At 47.4% G+C, this 20,241-nt stretch overlaps 1 protein-coding gene across 1 annotated transcript in view; it reads left to right on the top strand.

Moving 5' to 3' along the window:
• The window catches only part of Gna12 (G protein subunit alpha 12), a 119,333-nt gene that overhangs the window by 70,547 nt on the left and 28,545 nt on the right, over window positions 1-20,241 (top strand). Inside the window, exon 2 of the mRNA XM_004671314.2 lies at window positions 614-829. Within this exon, the coding sequence (XP_004671371.2) occupies window positions 614-829 (216 nt within the window). The remainder of the gene's footprint in view (window positions 1-613; window positions 830-20,241) is intronic.

The raw sequence follows: 20,241 nt of genomic DNA, 5'->3' as shown, positions 1-20,241 counted from the left end.
CTTTCTCTATCCCCTTGACCCTGTCTGTGAGTAGAAGAAAGGGCAGGAGAATGCTAGCTTTATTTTTAACAGTGAGGAAATAAGCAAAAGAAAACCATTTCTCATCATGATAAAACAGTGCAGCATTAGGGACATGGCCCCGGCCTGCCCCTCAGGCAGGCTCCGCTCATGTTGTGGCCAATCTCTTCATGTCTTGGGCATGCCCTCATGTGAGTGATTTTTCTACCTGTTTTACATTGGGACAAGCAGTTGCATCTTGGTGTAGAGAGCTTGGGACGGTGAGGGTAGTAACAGTCCCAGGAATTGTCCTTGTGGTGGTCTGTCACTTTGCCATCTCTCAGAGAAATTTGCTGACGCATCAGTGCTTCCTCTCCCACTTAGCCATCTCTTCCCAGTGCTTTCACAGGGGTGGCGGGAAAGGTGCTCCACGTGCACCCCACCCTTACTTATCTCCTAGGTTGTGCTCCTACAGTGTAGACACTCGTGCCAAGAGCCACACCTGCTGCAGACTTAACTGTGTGCAGGTGTTCTGCCTGTGTTGACCAGCACCCACGGGGATCCTCTTGGTGCTAGTGTCTGAACACAGCTAACCCCCTTCCTGTCTCTCTTCCAGGGTTCAAGGGTGCTTGTGGACGCGCGGGACAAGCTCGGCATTCCTTGGCAGCATTCTGAAAATGAGAAGCATGGCATGTTCCTGATGGCCTTCGAGAACAAGGCAGGGCTGCCCGTGGAGCCCGCTACCTTCCAGCTCTATGTGCCTGCCCTGAGCGCGCTGTGGAGGGACTCCGGGATCAGGGAGGCCTTCAGCCGCAGGAGCGAGTTCCAGCTGGTGAGGGAGCAGTTCTGACCTTGAGAATTTCCTTCACAGCTCCATGGAGCTCCATGGGGTGTGGTGGCAGAGGCCAGGGGTCTGAGCTCAAGGCCAACCTGGGCTGTACAGGATATCCTGACTCAGACATCATCAAGAAGTGTATAGAACAGAGGCAAGCTGCATCTTGCCTAAATGCTAATGTTAATCAGAATTCACGGCTGAGGCCTGCTCATTTGCATGTTCAAGACAGGCCGCAGCTCACTCAGGCTGACAAGCTTTTGTTGTTGTTTTGTTTTTTGAGGTACAGTCTCATTCAGCTCAGGCCGACCTAGAATTTACTATGTAGTCTCGGTGGCCTCACACTCACGGTGATCCTCTGCCTCTGTCTCACAAGTGCTGGGATTAAAAACGTGCACCATCATGCCCAGCTGTAAGAAGTATTTTCCTTCGGGGAACACAAAAGGTTCTTAAAATCTTCAAGACCGGGGCAGCACAGAGAACTCCAGGTGATTTGGGCCATGATAGGAAAGCAGCTTCCCAGCCTGCTCAGCCTGCAGCCGTCTGACCCGCTAGTTGGGCCCTAGGTTTGCTCCGTCCTCTTCCAGTAGTGCCTTCTCCAAATGGCTGGTCATTGTTGCCATGCAGGCTGCTGAGGACACAAGTCTGTAGCCAGAAAATGTGGAGTACTTCTCCTGTTTGCCTTGTGGTTTTCCCTGACACTGACAGTGAGTCAAGTGAAGTGTCATCTCTCCAATGAGCCGACGTGCTCAGGTGACCTCTGTGCTCCCCAGCTTGTCAGAAACACTGCTGACCTTCTCATGACTTCGCCCCTGGTGATCCAGTATCCCAAGTGCTGTCTCTCTATGGTTTTGCTATAACACTTACGCTTAAACAGCATGGTTGAGTTTTCACCAACTTTCAAACTTTGTATAAATGGTTTCTTTCTGAATGTTTTCTTCTGTGACTTGCTCTTCCCCTCGGAAAATGGGAATTTGCTCACCATGGTTCTTTCCTTTTTACTGCCATCTAATGTTCCCTTGGAAATACACAAGGAATTCATCCCTTCTCATTGCGGTCCTGAACGGTTTCCATGTATTGCTTCACAGAAGCTGCTGTGGCCTCTTGTCTGTCTCCAGGTGAACATGTTCACAGTCTCTTCAGATGCCTACTGCAGAACCTAATTGCCAGCTCAGCACATATTTATCTTCAGATAGAAAAGATGATGCCAAGTTATTGTCTAAAGTAGTTGTGCCAGTTAGGCTGCCACCCACAAAAGAATTACCGTGGTGCTTCATATAGGCCAGTGTTTAGTGTTATTAGACTTAAATGTTTAATTGTTTCTCATTATGCCTTCATTGAAGTTACTCTGATTTTGTTTGTTGGCTGTATTCTTTCTTCTGGGAAATACCTGTGCATCTCTCTTGCCCACTTCTCCTGCTTGAGTAATTTGTGTTTTCTCATTTATCTGAGAGGTTCTGCAAGCACTCCATTAATTCAGTTCACTTCCCACATTAACATCTCACACAGCCATAGTACAGTCCTTAACCCAGGGAGTTTGTGTTAATTAAGCAATAGACCTTATGTAAATGTAACTCATTCTACCGCCCATGACCCCTTGCTTTGTTCTTCATGTCCTGGATACCTAAAGACCACTGGCCAGTTACTTTGTAGAATGTTCCAGACAGGTTTCTCCAGTGTTTCCTCATCGTTAGAATGAGGTGATGCAGAGCAGGCCTGGTGGTGAACACGTGAGAGGGAGGCTGAGACAGGAGAAACGTGAATTCAAGACCAGTTTAAGTTCAAAAATAAAAAAGAGTATATTTTTGGGCAGAAAAACCATAGCAGTGGTTTTGTGCCCTGCCCAGAGTTCTGTGTCTGGAGGTGCAGGTGTGTGGTGTAGGTTTTTATCCAGTTACTGGTGATGAGGACAATGGTACTTGGTGAAGGCTATGTCTGCTGACTTCTCCCCTCGAAAGTTACTCTTCTCTGCATCCTGATAAGTGTCTTGGAAGACAGCTACACATATGTCCTTTTTCTCCTCAACCTTTCCCCACTAATTTTAGTCCAGGGAATTTATGGATGGCATTTTTTCCCCTGAGACATTCTCACTGTGTTGGCTAGGCTAACTTCAAATGTATAGCCCTCTTGTTTCAGCTTGCCAAGTGCTGGTGTTGCAAGTGTGTGCCACCACACCAGTAAGGGTGGCGTTGTTTCTTACACCCTTTCCTATTCACACATCATTCCTCAGGTTAATTTGACAGAATGTAGTATTTGTGGCTCTCATAGAGATATTTCTCTTCATATGGGCTACCATCTAAGAAGCAACAGGGCTTAAGTATGTCAAGATGTAAGTGTGGAGCTGTGTTAAATCTCCATGTGGACTCCCATGGTCTGCAAGAGAGTCAGAACTGAAACGGTGAAAGTGGCTGCCATCATACAGGCTTCCCGAAGAAGGAAACATAAACACTAAGAACTGTTTTCAGCTACTGTTGACAGAGTTAGTGTGGGTACTCTTATCAGGTACCATTTGCCATGACCCTCTGGGTAGTGTCTTAGATCTGGGAGGATCCCTTGCTTAGGAAGTCAGCCCTGTATTGTTGCAGGCTTGGCAGTAAGCCCAGAGGGCCGGTGAAGTGGCCAAGGTAGTAATTACTTAGAAACACGGGTGTCAGGTTCCAGTCTGCTTATTTCTCCCAGCATCCCTCCATCCATCCGACAGGCACGGAGCACCTGTCGTGTGCTAGGGGTACAGCAGTGAGTAACACCAAAGCTGTGTCTGTCCCTAGAGCTTTCAAGCTAGACATAAACTTGGCGGGTGGTCAGGGGGAGGTTTTGCCAGGCCATGGGATCACAGTTGTCTCTTTTTTCATGGTTCACATGCTTTTAGAAGCTATGGTTTCAAGCCAGCTGTGTGTGTTTGAAAGACAACAGTGTCTGAAGCAAGTGCAGCAGTGTTGGGTTCTTTATTGGGCGGCAGGTACCTCAATGTTGTCCTGTACTCTGTTCATTTCTGTATTTTTCTTTTACAAAAAAAGCGTTGGCATTTTATTAAAGTGGCAGCCAGTAGGCCCTCAGTCCTCATTGAGGGTTCTGCAGGGCGTGGCCATCTCCCTCCCTCAGTCCTATGACACAGTTCTCTAGGGAGAGTGGCACGTGAAGGTCAGAGAGAAGGCAGCATTGCATCTCTCTCTGTCCGTGGTGACCGCATGCACACCAGTGCCCACTGTCATTCACATGCTTGTGGGTCATGGACAAGGGAGAGTGACCTTGCAATGTTAGCATTTATTATTTTTACTTTTTATTATTTGTGTGTCTTCGTGCCCATGCCAGGGTGCACCTGTGGAGATCAGAGGACGACTCTCAGGCAGATCCTTACCTGTCCACTCTGCTGTTCTTTGCTATGCTCACCACAAGCTTCCTAAAACGTGTCCTGTGTGGACTCCCATCTCACCAACAGCATGGTGCACTACAGAAGCCCACCCCAACTTCCTGATTTTTATGTAGCATCTGGGAAATTGAATGTGGGTACTCCAGCATGAGCTGCAAGCTCTTTATTCACTGAGCTATCTCCTTGACACCTAGACCTCAGCTTTTTGTAAAAAATATTTTTATTTATCTGCAAGCAGAGATAAATAATGGGAAGACAAAGAGAACGGTTATGTCCAGGCCTCCAGCTGCTACAAACTAACTCAGGTGCACGTGCTGCTTTGTGCATGTGGCTTTACGTGGGCACTGGGGAATCTAATTTGGGTTGTTGGGCTTTGCAGGCAAGTAAGTTCCTCAACGTCTGAGCCATCGTCTCTCCAGCCCATACTTCAGCTTTTTTTTTTTTTAATTTATTTGATTGAGAGTAACAGAAAAAGGCAGATAGAGAGAGAAAGAGAGAGAATGGGCACGCCAGGGCCTCCAGCCACTGCAAATGAACTCCAGACGCATGTGCCCCCTTGTGCATCTGGCTAACGTGGGACCTGGGGAATTGAGCCTCGAACCAAGGTCCTTAGACTTCACAGGCAAGCGCTTAACCACTAAGCCATCTCTCTAGCCTTCAGTTTCTTTATTTTGTTTTGTTTTTCAGGGTAGGGTCTTGCTATAGTCCAAGCTGGCCTGGAATTTACTATGTGGTCTCAGGGTGGCCTTGAACTCAGCAATCTTCCTACCTCAGCTGAGTGCTGGAATTAAGGGCATGCACACCACCACGCCCGATTTAGCAGGACCCTCATCAAAGGCAACTTTGAGTTTTTTGTTTGTTTGTTTTGTTTTGTTTTTCTGAGGTAGGGTCTCACTCCAGCTCAGGCTGACCTGGAATTCACTATGTAGTCTTGGTGGCCTCAAGCTCTTGGTAGTTCTCCTACCTCTGCCTCCCAGGTGCTGGGATTAAAGGCATGTGCCACCATGCCTGGCTGTTTTTGTTTGTAGCAGGATTTTACGTAGCCCAGGTTGGCCTCAAATTCATGATGTAGCCATGGATAGTCTTGAGCTTCAGGTCATCCAGCACACTCCAGGTGCTAAGATGACAGATGTGAACCACCACACCCAGATTATGTGGTACTGGGAATGAACCCAGGTTCCTATTTCATAGCTACATTCCTAGCCCCCACAGAGAGGAGGTTTTGTACTAAATATAACAACTGTCTTCTTACCTGCCCTCTTTTTTTAAGATTTTAGTTTCATTTACTTATTATAGTCCGAGAAAGAGGGAGAATGGGCACACCAGGGCTTCTAGCTGCTGCAAACAAACTCCAGACACATGTGCCACTATGTACATCTGTCTTACGTGGAACTTAGAGAATCAAACCTGGGTCCTTAATTAGGCTCTGCAGGCATGTGCCTTAACCACTAAGCCATTTCTCCAGCCCCTGCCCTCTTTTTACATAAAAACAAATGTAACATTTTTTTTTAAGCATGGCATGCAAATTATCACTTAGCTAATGTGCTTGCAGTTTACTGCATGGTCAGTGTTACTGTAAATGAGCTACTTCTGCTATCCCGTTTAATATGGAATTGTATCTAATGAGAGTAGTTTAGCCTGGGTAGCGGTTCGTCTCTGATGTCCACCCCTTCCCTGAGCGTGACTCTGAACTTTCACATCTGTCCTTTGTGTAGGGTTACATACTGGCTTTTGCACTGACTGTTCCTGGGTGCCCTGCACACAGAAATGATAAGACAGACAGACGTATTAGCCAAAGCTGCAATAAACTGTGATAAGAAATCTAACTGAAGATATGTAGGCTACAGGAGGCATAAAGGGGAAAAGTCTAGCTGGAAGGAGCCAGGGGAGCTATTTTTGAAGTGTTTGTTAAAGATCAATAGGGATGCACCAAGCCGAGCAGAGGTGAGGTGGCCGGGGATAGGCAGAGCTGGGACTTGGGAAAGGCCTGGACAGTAGCCGAAATCGCTGTCCTCAGGCCTAGACAAGGCTATGAGGGCCACACACTATTGGCGTGCCGGACATGTGAGAAGGGCCCAGCTCAAGCTGGCTTCGTGCATAAAGAGACTTTACTGACTAGAAGCTGACAAGGTCCAGATGTTGGAAGGACACAGCTCACACATAAAACCATTCCTCACTCTGTGGCGCTGAGTCATTTGGCCTCGTCTCCCCTGTGTCTGTCCAGTGGTGGTGTCACAGGGCTCTCATCAGTACACACCACCAGCTGCGCCTGGACTCACACTGAGGGAGGGCACAGCCTCTTGGCATGGCAGTTTGCTCACTGTGCAGTGTGGAGTGCTGTGGACTCACCTACAGGGCGGGAGGTAGCTCCGAGGTGGTGGAAACAGAAAACATCCCAGTCAAGCCCCTCCATTGCTCAGGGTGGCTGTGTCACTGTCCCCAGGTGGGGAGCCGGCACCTGTACCAGTGGCTTCCACTTCTCACTGGGCAGTTTGTAAGTTTCTTGGATGCACCCTCTGCCTCGGATGTACTCCATTGTCATTCTCACCATATTTCTTCCCCTCACACTGAGAGCAGCCAGGCAAGGGCCCTGGGTGCAGGAGTCACTCATAGTGCTTCACAGGCTGTGGCAGCTAGCTCAGTGGAAGGGCTGACATGTTACTAGAGGTTAGATAGAGCCTTTTCCCACTCAGATGAGGCAGTTACCCCAGGACTTGCATCTGTACAGTCCTCTCTGGATGTCCTTGTGACCATTTGGAGATGAGCAATCACTTGCAGTGGAAGCTGGGAAGGCCTTCCTTGGACCTGCTGCATGTGCATGTGGAGGAGCCAGCCTCCTCCCTCTCCTCAGACTCTTCCTAAGAGAAGTTGTCCTTTTCACCTTGCTGCTCATGTTTTAGAGAGGCAGGTCACTGTGCTTTGTGGAAGGTTGGTGCTGGGAGGTGCAGGCTGGGGGCCTCTCATTGAGCCTGCTGTGTTACAGCACTGGGCCTCGTGCTTCTCGGCCATCCGGGGATTGCACTGGCTACAGAGACAGTTCTGTCAGGTCTTTGGAATGTTACTAGAAAAAACTGGGTGGACAGAGTACAGTTTATGTAGCCATGTCTATCTGTCTACCTATTAATCGATCTATTTTTGCAGTGCTGGGGATAGGACTACCCAGGTCCTTGCATGTATGCTAGCCAGCACTCTTCCACTGAGCTGTATCCCCAGTGCTGTTCTGTTTTTATCTTGAGACAGGGTCTCACTAAGCTGCCCAGGCCTCCCTTGAATTCACTATGTAGCCCAGACAGTCCTTAAACTATAGCAGTCCTCCTGTCTCAGCCTTCTGAGTAGCTGGGATTGTAGGCCTGTGCTACCAGACCTGGCTCCTGGTGGGTTTTAGCTGTGCAGAAGAGACAGAAAGAGTTACCCATCAGGGCTGTTGGTGACTGTGCTGCCTTAAGACCTCTGTGTGACGAAAGGGAGCAATGGCAGAGCGTGACCCACGCAGCAGGAGTTGTAGCCTCTCTGTCCTGAAACTATCCATGCCATCTTCAATAGTGGAGTCTGTGCCACGAAATCTCCAGGTGAATGGCTTTTGCACAGACCAGGCTGGCTTGTCCATATCCCTGTTACCCCCCTCCTCCCATCAGACTGGCCTGGAATTTGGGCGTGCACCACCATACTGCTTGCTGACAATATTCTAATTTTCTTGCAAAATACTTTTCCTTGAATTTTCTTTTCTCCCTTTCTCCCCTACCCCTCGTCTCCCTCTTTCTGTGTGTGTGTGTCTTTCTGTAATGTTCTCTGAGGCCACATAAACAAAATGTCTTAATGCATTTCTGTGAATATCGCATTGTCCTGAGAGATCCCAACAAGGTGACTTCTTGGTGTTGACCACCTGAGCTGCACAGAAGTTGTGTTCTGCTGGGCAGTAGGAGTAAGCCTGAGCAGCATCTTTACCCACCCAACAGCAATATGCAGGGTTGCCTCGGCACAGCACGAGTGTGCTCCCCAAACTCAGCTGGCCCAGCTTTCTCAACAGTCACCCCCACCTCTGAGCTTCTCAGATGTCCTTGCTCATTCTGCTCTGGAGGCCTCCCACAGGCTTGATTTTTTTTTTTTTTTTTTTTTTTTGAGGCATGCTACATTTCAGACTCTCACCTAGATGGAAAAGCCAAAATGGATGTTGTTCCTATCAAATTGCTCTCTAAGTGCTTACATTTATGCCTATAGATTAGTGCTGCTCTCACCTTTAGCCAGAGAAGCTTCTTTTTGCAATTGGTGTTAAATACTGGAGAGACTTAAAGTTTTTCAGAGTGCTGCAAATAAGTGGCTGTTGAGTATTCAGAACTAAATAAGACATCTCTGTCACATCCTCCAAGACTCAGTGACCGCTGCAGAAGAAGGGCAGGAAAGAGGATGGGGAGAGTGCTGTGGAACACTGTCTGCCAGACGTGGTGTGGCCCTTGCGTTCATGGCCTCACAGCTGCTGGCATTACTGGCACACAACCTGCACAGTATTGGGCCCAACACTGCATCTTCACTGACAGAGGAGGGCAAAACAATCAAAATAGAAGAGGGACCAAATCTTATATGTGGAGAGCATCTAAGGCCTGAGAAAATTTGCCTGGTGAGACAAGCTAGAGAATGGCCTGGCCCAGAGAGAATGCAGAACCTGCAGCCCGGGTAGTTGTGCCAAGCTGGATCTTGAGCCCAGCGCTCCAGGGGTGGGGTTTGAGGCTTCTGCCAGGGTGGCTCTGTCCTGGGACGACGTCAAGAAGCTGAGATGTGTGCCGGTCTTGAACCTTGCATGTGTTCCTGCTCTGGTTGCACCTTCCCCTTGGTTTCATTGACCATGTGGAGCAGAACACACATTTGGAAATGGAGTGAACCCTACGGAAAACAAATGCAGTGCCATGTGTCTCATCGCAAATTCTTCTGGGGGATATGCTGCCATAGAGCTTACCTCTGTCGGGGCTTGTCAGCCAGTGACAGAGGCCCCAGGGAGAAGTGAAATACTTAATAGAATTAATCATGAAATATTCTGCAGTATAAGAAACCCCAAAGGGAAAAAATAAGGGGTTAGATTCCATACTTTAGTATGACATAAGTCAGCATGAATAGAACTGGCAAGTGTCAAGTTTGTGGGGAAAGTTCATCATATAAAAATGGTACTTTGGGGGCTGGAGAGATGGCTTAGCGGTTAAGCACTTGCCTGTGAAGCCTAAGGACCCCGGTTTGAGGCTCAGTTCCCCAGGTCCCACATTAGCCAGATGCACAAGGGGGCACATGCGTCTGGAGTTTGTTTGCAGAGGCTGGAAGCCCTGGTGCGCCCATTCTCTCTCTCTCCCTCTATCTGTCTCTCTGTGTCGCTCTCAAATAAATAAATAAATAATTTAAAAAAAAATGGTACTTTGGGGGGCAGGAAAGATGGCTTAGCAGTTAAGCGCTTGCCTGTGAAGCCTAAGGACTGTGGTTCGAGGCTCAGTTCCCCAGGACCCACGTTAGCCAGATGCACAAGGGGACGCACACGCCTGGAGTTCGTTTGCAATGGCGGAAGGCCCTGGCGTGCCCATTCTCTCTCTCTCTCTCTCTATCTGCCTCTTTCTCTCTGTCGTTCTCAAAGAAATAAATAAACAAACAAAATTTAAAAATGGTACTTTGGGGCCAGGCATGATCCCTGTCATCCCAGCACTTGAGAGGCCAACCTGGGCTATATAGCTAGACCTTGTCTTAAACAGATGACAGACAGTAAGAATAGATTGATTGTGTGTGAGAGAGAATGGAAAAACAGCTACAGGCTACATGAGCAAACAGTCTATGAGAAATTCACACCCCACACACATACCTTTCCCATAGAAAACTGAATGAAAGAAGGGAAGTCCCCAACCTTACTCTTAATTGTTTTTAATTTCAGTGCTGAGCAAGGGTCCCAGGACTTCACTCCACCACTGACCTATATCCACAGCCCTGGTAGTAACATTACAGAATGCTCCTGTGAACTGGTTGGGTTTGCAGGAAATTAGTATCCTGCATAAGTGGTAGGAATAGAATGATGAAGCACTGGGCTTGGAGTAAAACATATTCTGGCCACTAATAGTAATTCATCACCCAAGGAATTTATCCTAAAACGATAACCATGAAGTTTCTGGTTTCCAGTTACGGTGGGTTTGTTATCCAAAGACCTGCTGAGGATAATTGGAAATGCTAGATAAGAGGTTAAAAATAGCCTTACGAAGGCATCTCCATTCTGGCAGAGTGGTAAGAGATGAGTTCTTCAAGGTGGTGGGCCTGGCAGCCTGGCTTTCCTGAGGTGTTTATAGTCTGAACTCTGCCCATGAGCTTGGATTTTTGGCAGATATTTTGGGATCTCCAAAGGGGGTGCAGCTAGGCATGGTGGCACCCACCTGTGTGTTATGTACATACCTGGACACTGAGGCAGGAAGATTGAGGCCAGCCAGCCAGGCCTAGAAGAAGACTGACTCAAAAGAAAGAGGTGGCTGGAGAGTTCAGCAGTTAAGGCGCTTGCCTGTAAAACCCAGGGACCCAAGTTTGATTTCCTAGTACCCACCCACGTAAAGCTATATGCACAAAGTGGCGCGTGCATCTAGAGTTTATTTGTAGCAGCTAGAGGCCCTGGCAAACCCATTCTGTCTGTCTGTCTCTTTTCTATCTCTGTCTCTCCCTGCTTGAAAGTGAATATATATATATATATATATATGTATGTATGTATGTATGTATGTATGTATATGTATATGTATATGTATATGTATATGTGTATTTTGGGGGGGGGGGTTCAAGGTAGGGTATTACTCTAGCCCAGGCTGTCCTGAAATTCACTATGTAGTCCCAGGCTGGCCTTGAACTCAATGGCAATCCTCCTACCTCTGCCTCCTGAGTGCTGGGATTAAAGGTGTGCACCACCATGCCGGGCTTGAATAAAAAAAAAAAAAATTAAAGCACATTGGTGATATAGTGGTGAACATAGCTGCCTTCAAAAAAAAGTAGAGGGTAAAAATTTCACATTGTCAGAGGTGGGAAATCTGATCAGAATCCATCATAAGCCAAGGTCTCAGAGGGCAAGGGAGTACCAAAAGCTAACCCACAAAAGGGGGAGAGAGACAAAGTAAAAGCTCTCCCTGGGTTGGCTGATCTGGGGTCAGAGAAGAGCAGTTTCAGCCCTAAGCTGTGGGCTTAAAGTATCACCACATAGATAACAATGTACCAGCTGCCTGATAAGAGCTAATAGAATCCTCCAAAAACAACACTTTAACCTACCTGCCATTGCCTGAGGACATCAGAGCCCTAGCGCAGCGTCCAGGCTGAGGAACACAGCTGTCCCACTGTGGACTAGCAGGCCCCACAGCAGTACTGCGTCTGCAGATTTAAATGGGAAGGCAGCGGCAGGAAAAGCTGATGCCACTGAAAGGGACATTTAAAAATCTTACGGGCAGTTACACAGAAGGGTAGAGTTTAACTTGCCAGGAGTTGTGGCCTAATGGCTTTCTTCCCAAAAGCTCCAGGGAGTCTGGAAAGAGCAGAGTGATGCCTGGAGATGGGTCTGTGAGCATGAAGCTCCCAGTGTGAAGTCATGTACAGCTGAGAGAAGGGCGAGTTGAAAAGAAATTGCAGGCATACACCTGCAGAAGGGAGTCATAGGACTAGACTTGAGTGGCAGGAAAAGGATTCTCGGTGGGAAGTTTGAAGGCCAGGAAGAGTGACCATGACATGATTATTTCTTTTGTTCATAATCTTGGTGTCAAATCCAAAGTCAGTCTCATTGACTATTTTCTTCTTAGACCTAGGTATTTTATATTAGATTATTGATACATTTGTGTTGGATTTTTTTGTGGAATAAAGTCAGATTCAGGGTCTTATTCATTCTTGTGTGTATGTAGATCGCTTGTTCAAGCATAGTATGTTAACCTTCTGTTCCTTCCCTTTGATGGGCCACAGCAGTCAGGTTTGTTTTGGAACACTTCTGCTCCACTGGTCTGCATGCCCTTTCCTTATGCACTACCATGCTATTGTAGTCATGGCTGTGTAGTAAGTTTGAAATCCTCAAGTGTGAGTCTCCAGCTTTAGTTTATTTTTCTCATTGTAGCTTTGATTACATTCCTTTGAGGACTAAGGATGACAAAAGTTTTTGTTGGTGTTGGGTTTTTTGTGGGGGAGGGCAGGGAGTAGTTTTTTGAGACAGGGTGTTTCTATATAGCTCTAGCTGGCCTGGAACTCACTATGTAGACCCAGTCGCAAACTTGGGACAATCCTCCTGCCTTGGCCTCCCAAGTGCTGGAATTACCGACATACAACACTATGCCCAGAAGCTTATTTTTGAAGAAGAATGAAATGGGAAGGATGGAACCAAGGGTATAGGGTATGTTGTTCTGCACTAGCGCACCTGCCCAGCATGCACAAGGCCCGGGGTTCCATCTCTAGCACCACATGTACAACATAGACTGGTTCAATCACAGAAGGCCACAAACAGGCCTGTGGGCTAAATGTCTGTGTGGCTTATTTTTGTTCACCCCCAGCTGAGAATGTTTTTTACATTTTTTATATCTTATTTTTATTCATTTATTTATTTATTTGACAGAGGAAGGGGGGAGAGAAAATGGGCGCACCAGGGCCTCCAGCCACTGTAAACAAATTCCAGATGTGTGCACCCCCTTGTGCATCTGGCTAATGTGGGTCCTGGGGAATCGAACCAAGGTCCTTTGGCTTTGCAGGCAAACACTTTAACCACTGAGCCATCCCTCTAGGCCTGTTGTTTACATTTTTAAAGGCTTAGGGAAACATGCAGTGGAAAAGGATTATGGCCCATAAAATCTAAAATAATTAACAACTGGCTCTTTGCAAAAGCCTTTCTTTAAAAAGAAATTTATTAAAGAAAGAGAGGTCTGGAGAGATGGCTTAGTGGTTAAGGCACTTGCCTGCAAAGCCTAAGGACCCATGTTCACCTCTCCAGATCCCACGTAAGACAGATACACAAAGGTGAGGCCCACTGGTTAGTGCAAGCATCTGAAGTTCAATTGTAGTGGCTGAGGCCCTGGTGTGCCAATTCTCTTACGCACGTGCGCGCGTTCCCCTCCTCCCTCCATCTCCCTTTCTCTGCCTCACAGTCCCTCTAAAATAAAAGAAAGCTCCAGGACCTTGCGGCTATAAGCATATTCCAGATACATGTTACTTAGTGAGTCTGACTTTATATGGGTACTGAAGAACTCATGCCAGCAGGCCTTGCAAGGGAGTGCCTTTAACCTCCCCAGCTCCACAAAAGCCTTTTTTGATCAGGTTTTAAGGTCTGTTTTTTAAAATCTTTGATAAGCAAGGCAGCAGGGTGCAGAATTAGAAAGTAATGTGCTCAGAGACAAAACTATGAAAAGCAAAACCACAAATATTTCAGGTGATGCAGGAAAATCACAGGGGTATGGAAGGATCAATTTATATACATACATGTTGATTCCTTTTTTTTTATTATTTTTTAGACAACGCTTACTTTGTAGCCCAGGCTGACCTAGAACTCACTGTATAGCCCAGTCTCTGGCCTCTAATTGGCAGTCTTCCTTCCTCAGCCTCCTGAGTGCTGGGATTACATGTATGCACCACAGCACCTGACGGGAAGAAATTTGTAAGGCTCTACAAGTACAGGTCCAAGCTGGGCACTGGAGCACATGCCTAGAATCTGTGCAGTAGGGAGGAGAAGACAGGAAGGTCAAGAATTTAAGCCCAGCCTGGGCTAATAATGGCAAATGTGAGGCCACCCTGGGCTGTGTGAGAACCTGACTGAAGCAAACAAAGTGCAAGTCCATGAGGGAAAGATGAATAATTTGGTACTATCAAATTCCACACGTTGCTTTTGCAGGCACCACTGCTTGGATGTGAGGAAGGCCTAAATGCCCGGGTTTTTTCAGGAGCTCCCATAGACCTGCAAGGGGAGGTGAAGCTTCAAGAAGGGAAAAACTGGGCTGGAGAGATGGCTTAGCGGTTAAGCGCTTGCCTGTGAAGCCTAAGGACCCCAGTTCGAGGCTCGGTTCCCCAGGTCCCACGTTAGCCAGATGCACAAGGGGGCACACGCATCTGGAGTTCGTTTGCAGAGGCTGGAAGCCCTGGAGCACCCATTCTCTCTCTCTCCCTCTATCTGTCTTTCTCTCTGTGTCTGTCGCTCTCAAACAAATAAATAAATAATTTTTAAAAAATAAATAATAAAAAAAAAAAGGGAAAAACTGGTGTCACACACTTGTGGTTAGCAAGGATGAGGGTGTCTGAGGATTTGGGGAAGTGGCAGGGACATCGCGTGCCTAGTGCTGGTAGGAAGTGAATCTGTGTGCCAGGTCTAGAGAGCACATAAACCCCTTCCTACCAGTGTATAAGGCTTGAATGGGAACATTAGTGTTCACAGCAGCATTACTCATAACTTAGAAACAGCCCAGATGTTCCTCAATGGGAAAATGAGGAGATGCATGGTTTTTTATCCATACGGTGAGAATGACCCAAGGGACAGGGACAGTTTGTTAGCAATATAGTGAGTCCTCCAGATATTCATAATGCTGAACCAAAGACTTCATAATGGGAGAAGCACACACAAACATTTGTGTTTTCGTGAGTATTTCATGTGGATGCATGATTGTATTGAAGATCCAGTCACACTGGAGAAACGCCTCAGTACAGCATGGTGAAACTAAATAGGAGAGTAAAGCAACACTTCCAGTATGGAGATGCAAGTTACTTGATAAAGGCAGTTTATGTGCTGTTTCCTGGTGCTGGTCACACCTCACTTCTTCCCTGTCTGGGCCATTGTGTCAGTGTATTTGTCTTTTGTGCACTTTATCTTGTGTGGGGGATTTTGTTGTTGTTGTTGTTGTTTGGTTTTGTTGGTTTGGTTTTGGTTTGGTTTTTCAAGGTAAGTTCTCACTCTAGCTCAGGCTGACCTGGATTTCACTGTATAGACTCATGGTGATCCTCCCACTTCTGCCTCCCAAGTGCTGGGATCAAAGATGTGCACCACCATGCCCGGCCTATCTTGTGTTGTAATTTACAACAGTGGGAAAAATTGAAAAGGAAAAACAGTGAGGTGACCATACAAACATTATTTGTAAGGGCGAATTGTTTTAGGAAAAGAAACAAAAGGAAAGTAGCTGAAACACTTGCTAGGAGAGATTGGAATAACTGGATTAGAATGCTGGCCTCGTGATGGGACTCTGCACATGGATCCCAAGAGCTGAGGGAGGGCCCTATGATGTGAGTCCCTGATCCAGCAAGAGTGGTCAGAGTAGGTGTTTAGAAAGGAAACAGTGCATATGCCCAGGACACAGACAGTTAAGCCTATATAGTATAGATGTATCCACTGAACCACCCAGCTACTCTTTATTTTCTGTGTCTATAGTCACAAAACTATGGGTTTTTAAAAATATACATATATTTTCTATTTATTTATTTGAGAGCGACAGACAGACAGAGGCAGATAGAGAGAGAGAATGAGCGCGCCAAGGCCTCCAACCACTACAGATGAACTACAGACGCGTGCACCCCTTGTGCATCTGGCTAACGTGGATCCTGGGTAATTGAGCTTCAAACCAGGGTTCTTAGGCTTCACAGGCAAGTGCTTAACTGCTAAGCCATCTCTCCAGCCCACAAAACCATGGATTTTTTTTTTTGATTTTTTTTTTTTTTTTTGGTTTTTTGAGGTAGGGTCTCACTCTGGCTCAGGCTAACCTGGAATTCACTAGTCTCAGGGTGGCCTCGAACTCTCGGCGATCCTCCTACCTCTGCCTCCCGAGTGCTGGGATTAAAGGCGTGCGCCGTCACGCCCGGCTAAACCATGGATTTTTGAAATTATTATTATACTGTGCTGCCCAGGCTGGCTTCAACCTCTTGGAATCTTAACAATCCTCCTGCCTAATCTTCTCAAGTAAATGGTAATATAGGTGTGCACTGGACTGCACACCCTGCCCTAGATCTTTTTTGTTTTGTTTTGTTGGTTCTTCTTTGTTGTTTTTTCAGGGTAGGGTCTCACTCGAGCTCACTATGTAGTGAATTCACTATGTAGTCTCAGGGTGGCCTCGAACTCATGGTGATCCTCCTACCTCTACCTCCCTAGTGCTTGGATTAAAGGCATGTGCCACCACACCCGCCTTCTTTTTTTTTTAAGCAAGAGAATTGTCATGCCAGGGCCTCCAGCCACTGCTATCAAACCTCCAGACACATACACCCCCTTGTGCGCATGTGCAACCTTACATGTTTTGCGTCACTGTGAGTATGGCTTATGTGGAACCTGGAGAGTGAAATATGAGTCCTTAGGCTTTGCAGGCAGGCATCTTAACCACTAAGCCATCTCTCCAGCCCTATTCTTTTTTTTTTTTTTTTTTTTTCGAGGTAGGGTCTCACTCTAGCCCAGGCTGACCTGGAATTCACCATGGAGTCATGGAGTCTCAGGGTGGCCTCGAACTCACAGCAATCCTCCTACTTCTGCCTCCCAAGTGCTGGAATTAAAGGTCTTCGCCACCATGCCTGGCTTTTATTCTTATTTTTTTAATTGTACTGAAAACATGAATTGTTTTTGTTATAAAAGCCAAAAATATGATTATAAATCAGTCACCACAAAACTGTGTTCCCTGTTTCCTGGAGTCTCTATGTCATTTCTGAAAGCGTGCGTGTTTCTGAAAGGTGTGAGGTTTAACTACCCTCAGCTAGCTCTGATGTGCTGCTGCTAAGAAAGTTCCAGGGGCAGAGGACTAGCCCTTTCTCCACCTCCTTCCTCCATTGGTATAGTCCACCTCAGCAAGTAGTCAGCAGAGCCCCGCAGAGAGAGGAGAGGATTCTTGGATCCACCAAACTGCCTTTGCTGGGTCATGTAGGGCAGCAGCCCCTCCTTTCAGGGGGACCCAGGAGGTGTTAGGACATCTCAGGAATGTCAACAGGGCAGGCAGCATTTGTGTAGGACACTGTTCTGAATGCCTTTGTGCTCCACCTGCACTATGAGTACCAGCGCAAAGATTCCTGACCCTCCTTGGTCCATCACACTGAGTGTGGCCCTATCCAGTATTTTGAACGGGGATCAGAACTGCTCCGCAGCTCCATGAGCACAAAGTCCGTGTCAGGAAAGGAAGTGCACTTTAGTGACCTTGGGGTGAAAGATTCTGTTTGGAAGTGGGAGGGAGGGGCATCATCTTTGATAAAATTCCAGTAATGGCTTTTGAAAGCTGGTGGCTCAGGCCTCTAATCTCAGAACTGGTATGTGGAGGGGTTGGGGGACCTGAAGTAGAAGGATTGCCATGAGTTCCAGGCCAGCCTAGTCTAGAAAGCTGAAGAGGGAATGTTCCTGTTCTGGGCATTCTTTGTAAAGCCACTTTGGGAACACTGCATGTTTGCCAGACAGACATGACCCTTTTTTCCTTGTTTTAACTTATAGTAAAATAGTAAAATACACCTGCTTCTGTTTGCAATCACTTCCCATCAGCCCTTCTAGTACAATATTAACTATTGTACAGTGACATATCCCTGTGGGTCTTTGGGAAGTACAGGTCAGGTGGCAGAGCTGACTCTTATTTCTGTAGGAGGAAGGGTCTTTGCAATAGAGAATGGATTTATGATCTACCATTTCACCATAGGATGATAGAAAACATCTAGAATACCTCAGAACTTCTTAATCAGCTATCTAAATGTCTTCCTGTGAGGTCAAGGTTTAGACTTGAGTTTGTTATTCACTAGCCTTTCAGATCCCACAGTAGCATTGTTTGTTTTCTGTCCTAACTCAGCTACAAAACTGCCACTGACTGGGGGTGGGAACCACAGATGTTCATTTCTCACAGTTCCAGGCTCCTGGGGAATTCCCCATTAACTCTTCCCTGCCTTCTTTCTTCAAAATATTTTATTTATGAGAGATACAGTGAAATGAGAAAGAGAGAATTAGTGCTCCAGGCCTTGTAGCCACTGCAAACGAACTCCAGGTGCATGCACCACCATGTACATCTGGCTTACATGGGTTATGGGGACTCGAACCTGGGTCCTTAAGCTTCCCAGGCAAGTAAGTACCTTAACTGCTAAGCCATCTCTTCAACCCTCTCCCTGCCTTCTTTCATGGAGGCAATGATTAGAAAACCTTGGTGTCTCTTCTTACCAGGGCACTGATCTATCACAAGGCTCCACCCTCACAGCTTATCTAACCCTGGTTGCCTCTCATGGACCTCATCTCCCAGTATCATCCCACCAGAGACTAGAGCATCAGCGTAGAAATTGAGAGACGATCATTGAGCCCACACCTGCACTTTGCTTTTGTGACCTGCTGCAACAGTGTAAACCCCCCTTCATCCTGCTGCAACAGTGTAACCCCACCCCTTCATCCTGCTGCAACAATGTAACCCCACCACTTCAACCTGCTGCAACTGTGTAACCCCACCCCTTCATCCTGCTGCAACTGTGTAACCTCTCCCCTTCATCCTGCTGCAACAGTGTAACCCCACCCCTTCATCCTGCTGCAACAGTGAAACCTCTCCCCTTCATCCTGCTGCAACAGTGTAACCTCTCCCCTTCATCCTGCTGCAACAGTGTAACCTCTCCCCTTCATCCTGCCGCAACAGTGTAACCTCTCCCCTTCATCCTGCTGCAACAGTGTAACCTCTCCCCTTCATCCTGCTGCAACTGTGTAACCTCTCCCCTTCATCCTGCTGCAACAGTGTAACCTCTCCCCTTCATCCTGCTGCAACAGTGTAACCTCTCCCCTTCATCCTGCTGCAACAGTGTAACCTCTCCCCTTCATCCTGCTGCAACTGTGTAACCTCTCCCCTTCATCCTGCCGCAACAGTGTAAACCCCCCTTCATCCTGCTGCAACAATGTAACCTCTCCCCTTCATCCTGCTGCAACAGTGTAACCTCTCCCCTTCATCCTGCCGCAACAGTGTAAACCCCCCTTCATCCTGCTGCAACAATGTAACCTCTCCCCTTCATCCTGCTGCAACAGTGTAACCTCTCCCCTTCATCCTGCTGCAACAGTGTAACCCCACCCCTTCATCCTGCTGCAACAGTGTAACCTCTCCCCTTCATCCTGCCGCAACAGTGTAACCCCACCCCTTCATCCTGCTGCAACAGTGTAACCTCTCCCCTTCATCCTGCAGCAACAGTGTAACCTCTCCCCTTCATCCTGCCGCAACAGTGTAACCCCACCCCTTCATCCTGCTGCAACAGTGTAACCCCACCCCTTCATCCTGCTGCAACAGTGTAACCCCACCCCTTCATCCTGCTGCAACAGTGTAACCTCTCCCTTCATCCTGCTGCAACAGTGTAACCCCACCCCTTCATCCTGCTGCAACAGTGTAACCCCACCCCTTCATCCTGCTCAACAGTGTAACCTCTCCCCTTCATCCTGCTGCAACAGCGTAACCTCTCCCCTTCATCCTGCTGCAACAGCGTAACCTCTCCCCTTCATCCTGCTGCAACAATGTAACCTCTCCCCTTCATCCTGCTGCAACAATGTAACCTCTCCCCTTCGTCCTGCTGCAACAATGTAACCTCTCCCCTTCGTCCTGCTGCAACAGTGTAACCTCTCCCCTCATCCTGCTGCAACTGTGTAACCTCTCCCCTTCATCCTGCTGCAACTGTGTAACCTCTCCCCTTCATCCTGCTGTAGCATGTAGCCTCACCTCTTCAGCATCTGGGATGATTGAGCTGAGAGACAGTATCTGTCCAGGTGTGTGTACACATGCCACAGTGTACATGTGGTCAGAGAACAAGCTCTGGGTGCTGGTCTCCTTTCACCTTGAGACAGGGTCTCTCTTGTTGCTTTGGCCACTGGGAAGGCCAGACTATGTGATGTGCAATCTTGGGGAATCTCCTGACTCTGCTTCCCATAACCATACACACATTAGAATTACAAAGCATGGGCCACTTTATTAGTCGTCTTATGGGTGATGGGGCTCAGCACTCCATTTGGCAGGCTGTGGAGCAAGAACCTTTAAATCCACTGAGCCTCTCCCCAGTCCTAGTGTCAGCCTTCTCCGAGTCTTTCCACATGCTGAAACATTACTAGGCTTGTTAAACAGCCTGACCTTTGCTCTCAGTTGCT

Source organism: Jaculus jaculus, chromosome 2 (genome assembly GCF_020740685.1).
Source record: "Jaculus jaculus isolate mJacJac1 chromosome 2, mJacJac1.mat.Y.cur, whole genome shotgun sequence".
Taxonomy (NCBI): Eukaryota; Metazoa; Chordata; class Mammalia; order Rodentia; family Dipodidae; genus Jaculus; species Jaculus jaculus.
This window is presented reverse-complemented; position numbering and strand designations above follow the sequence as displayed.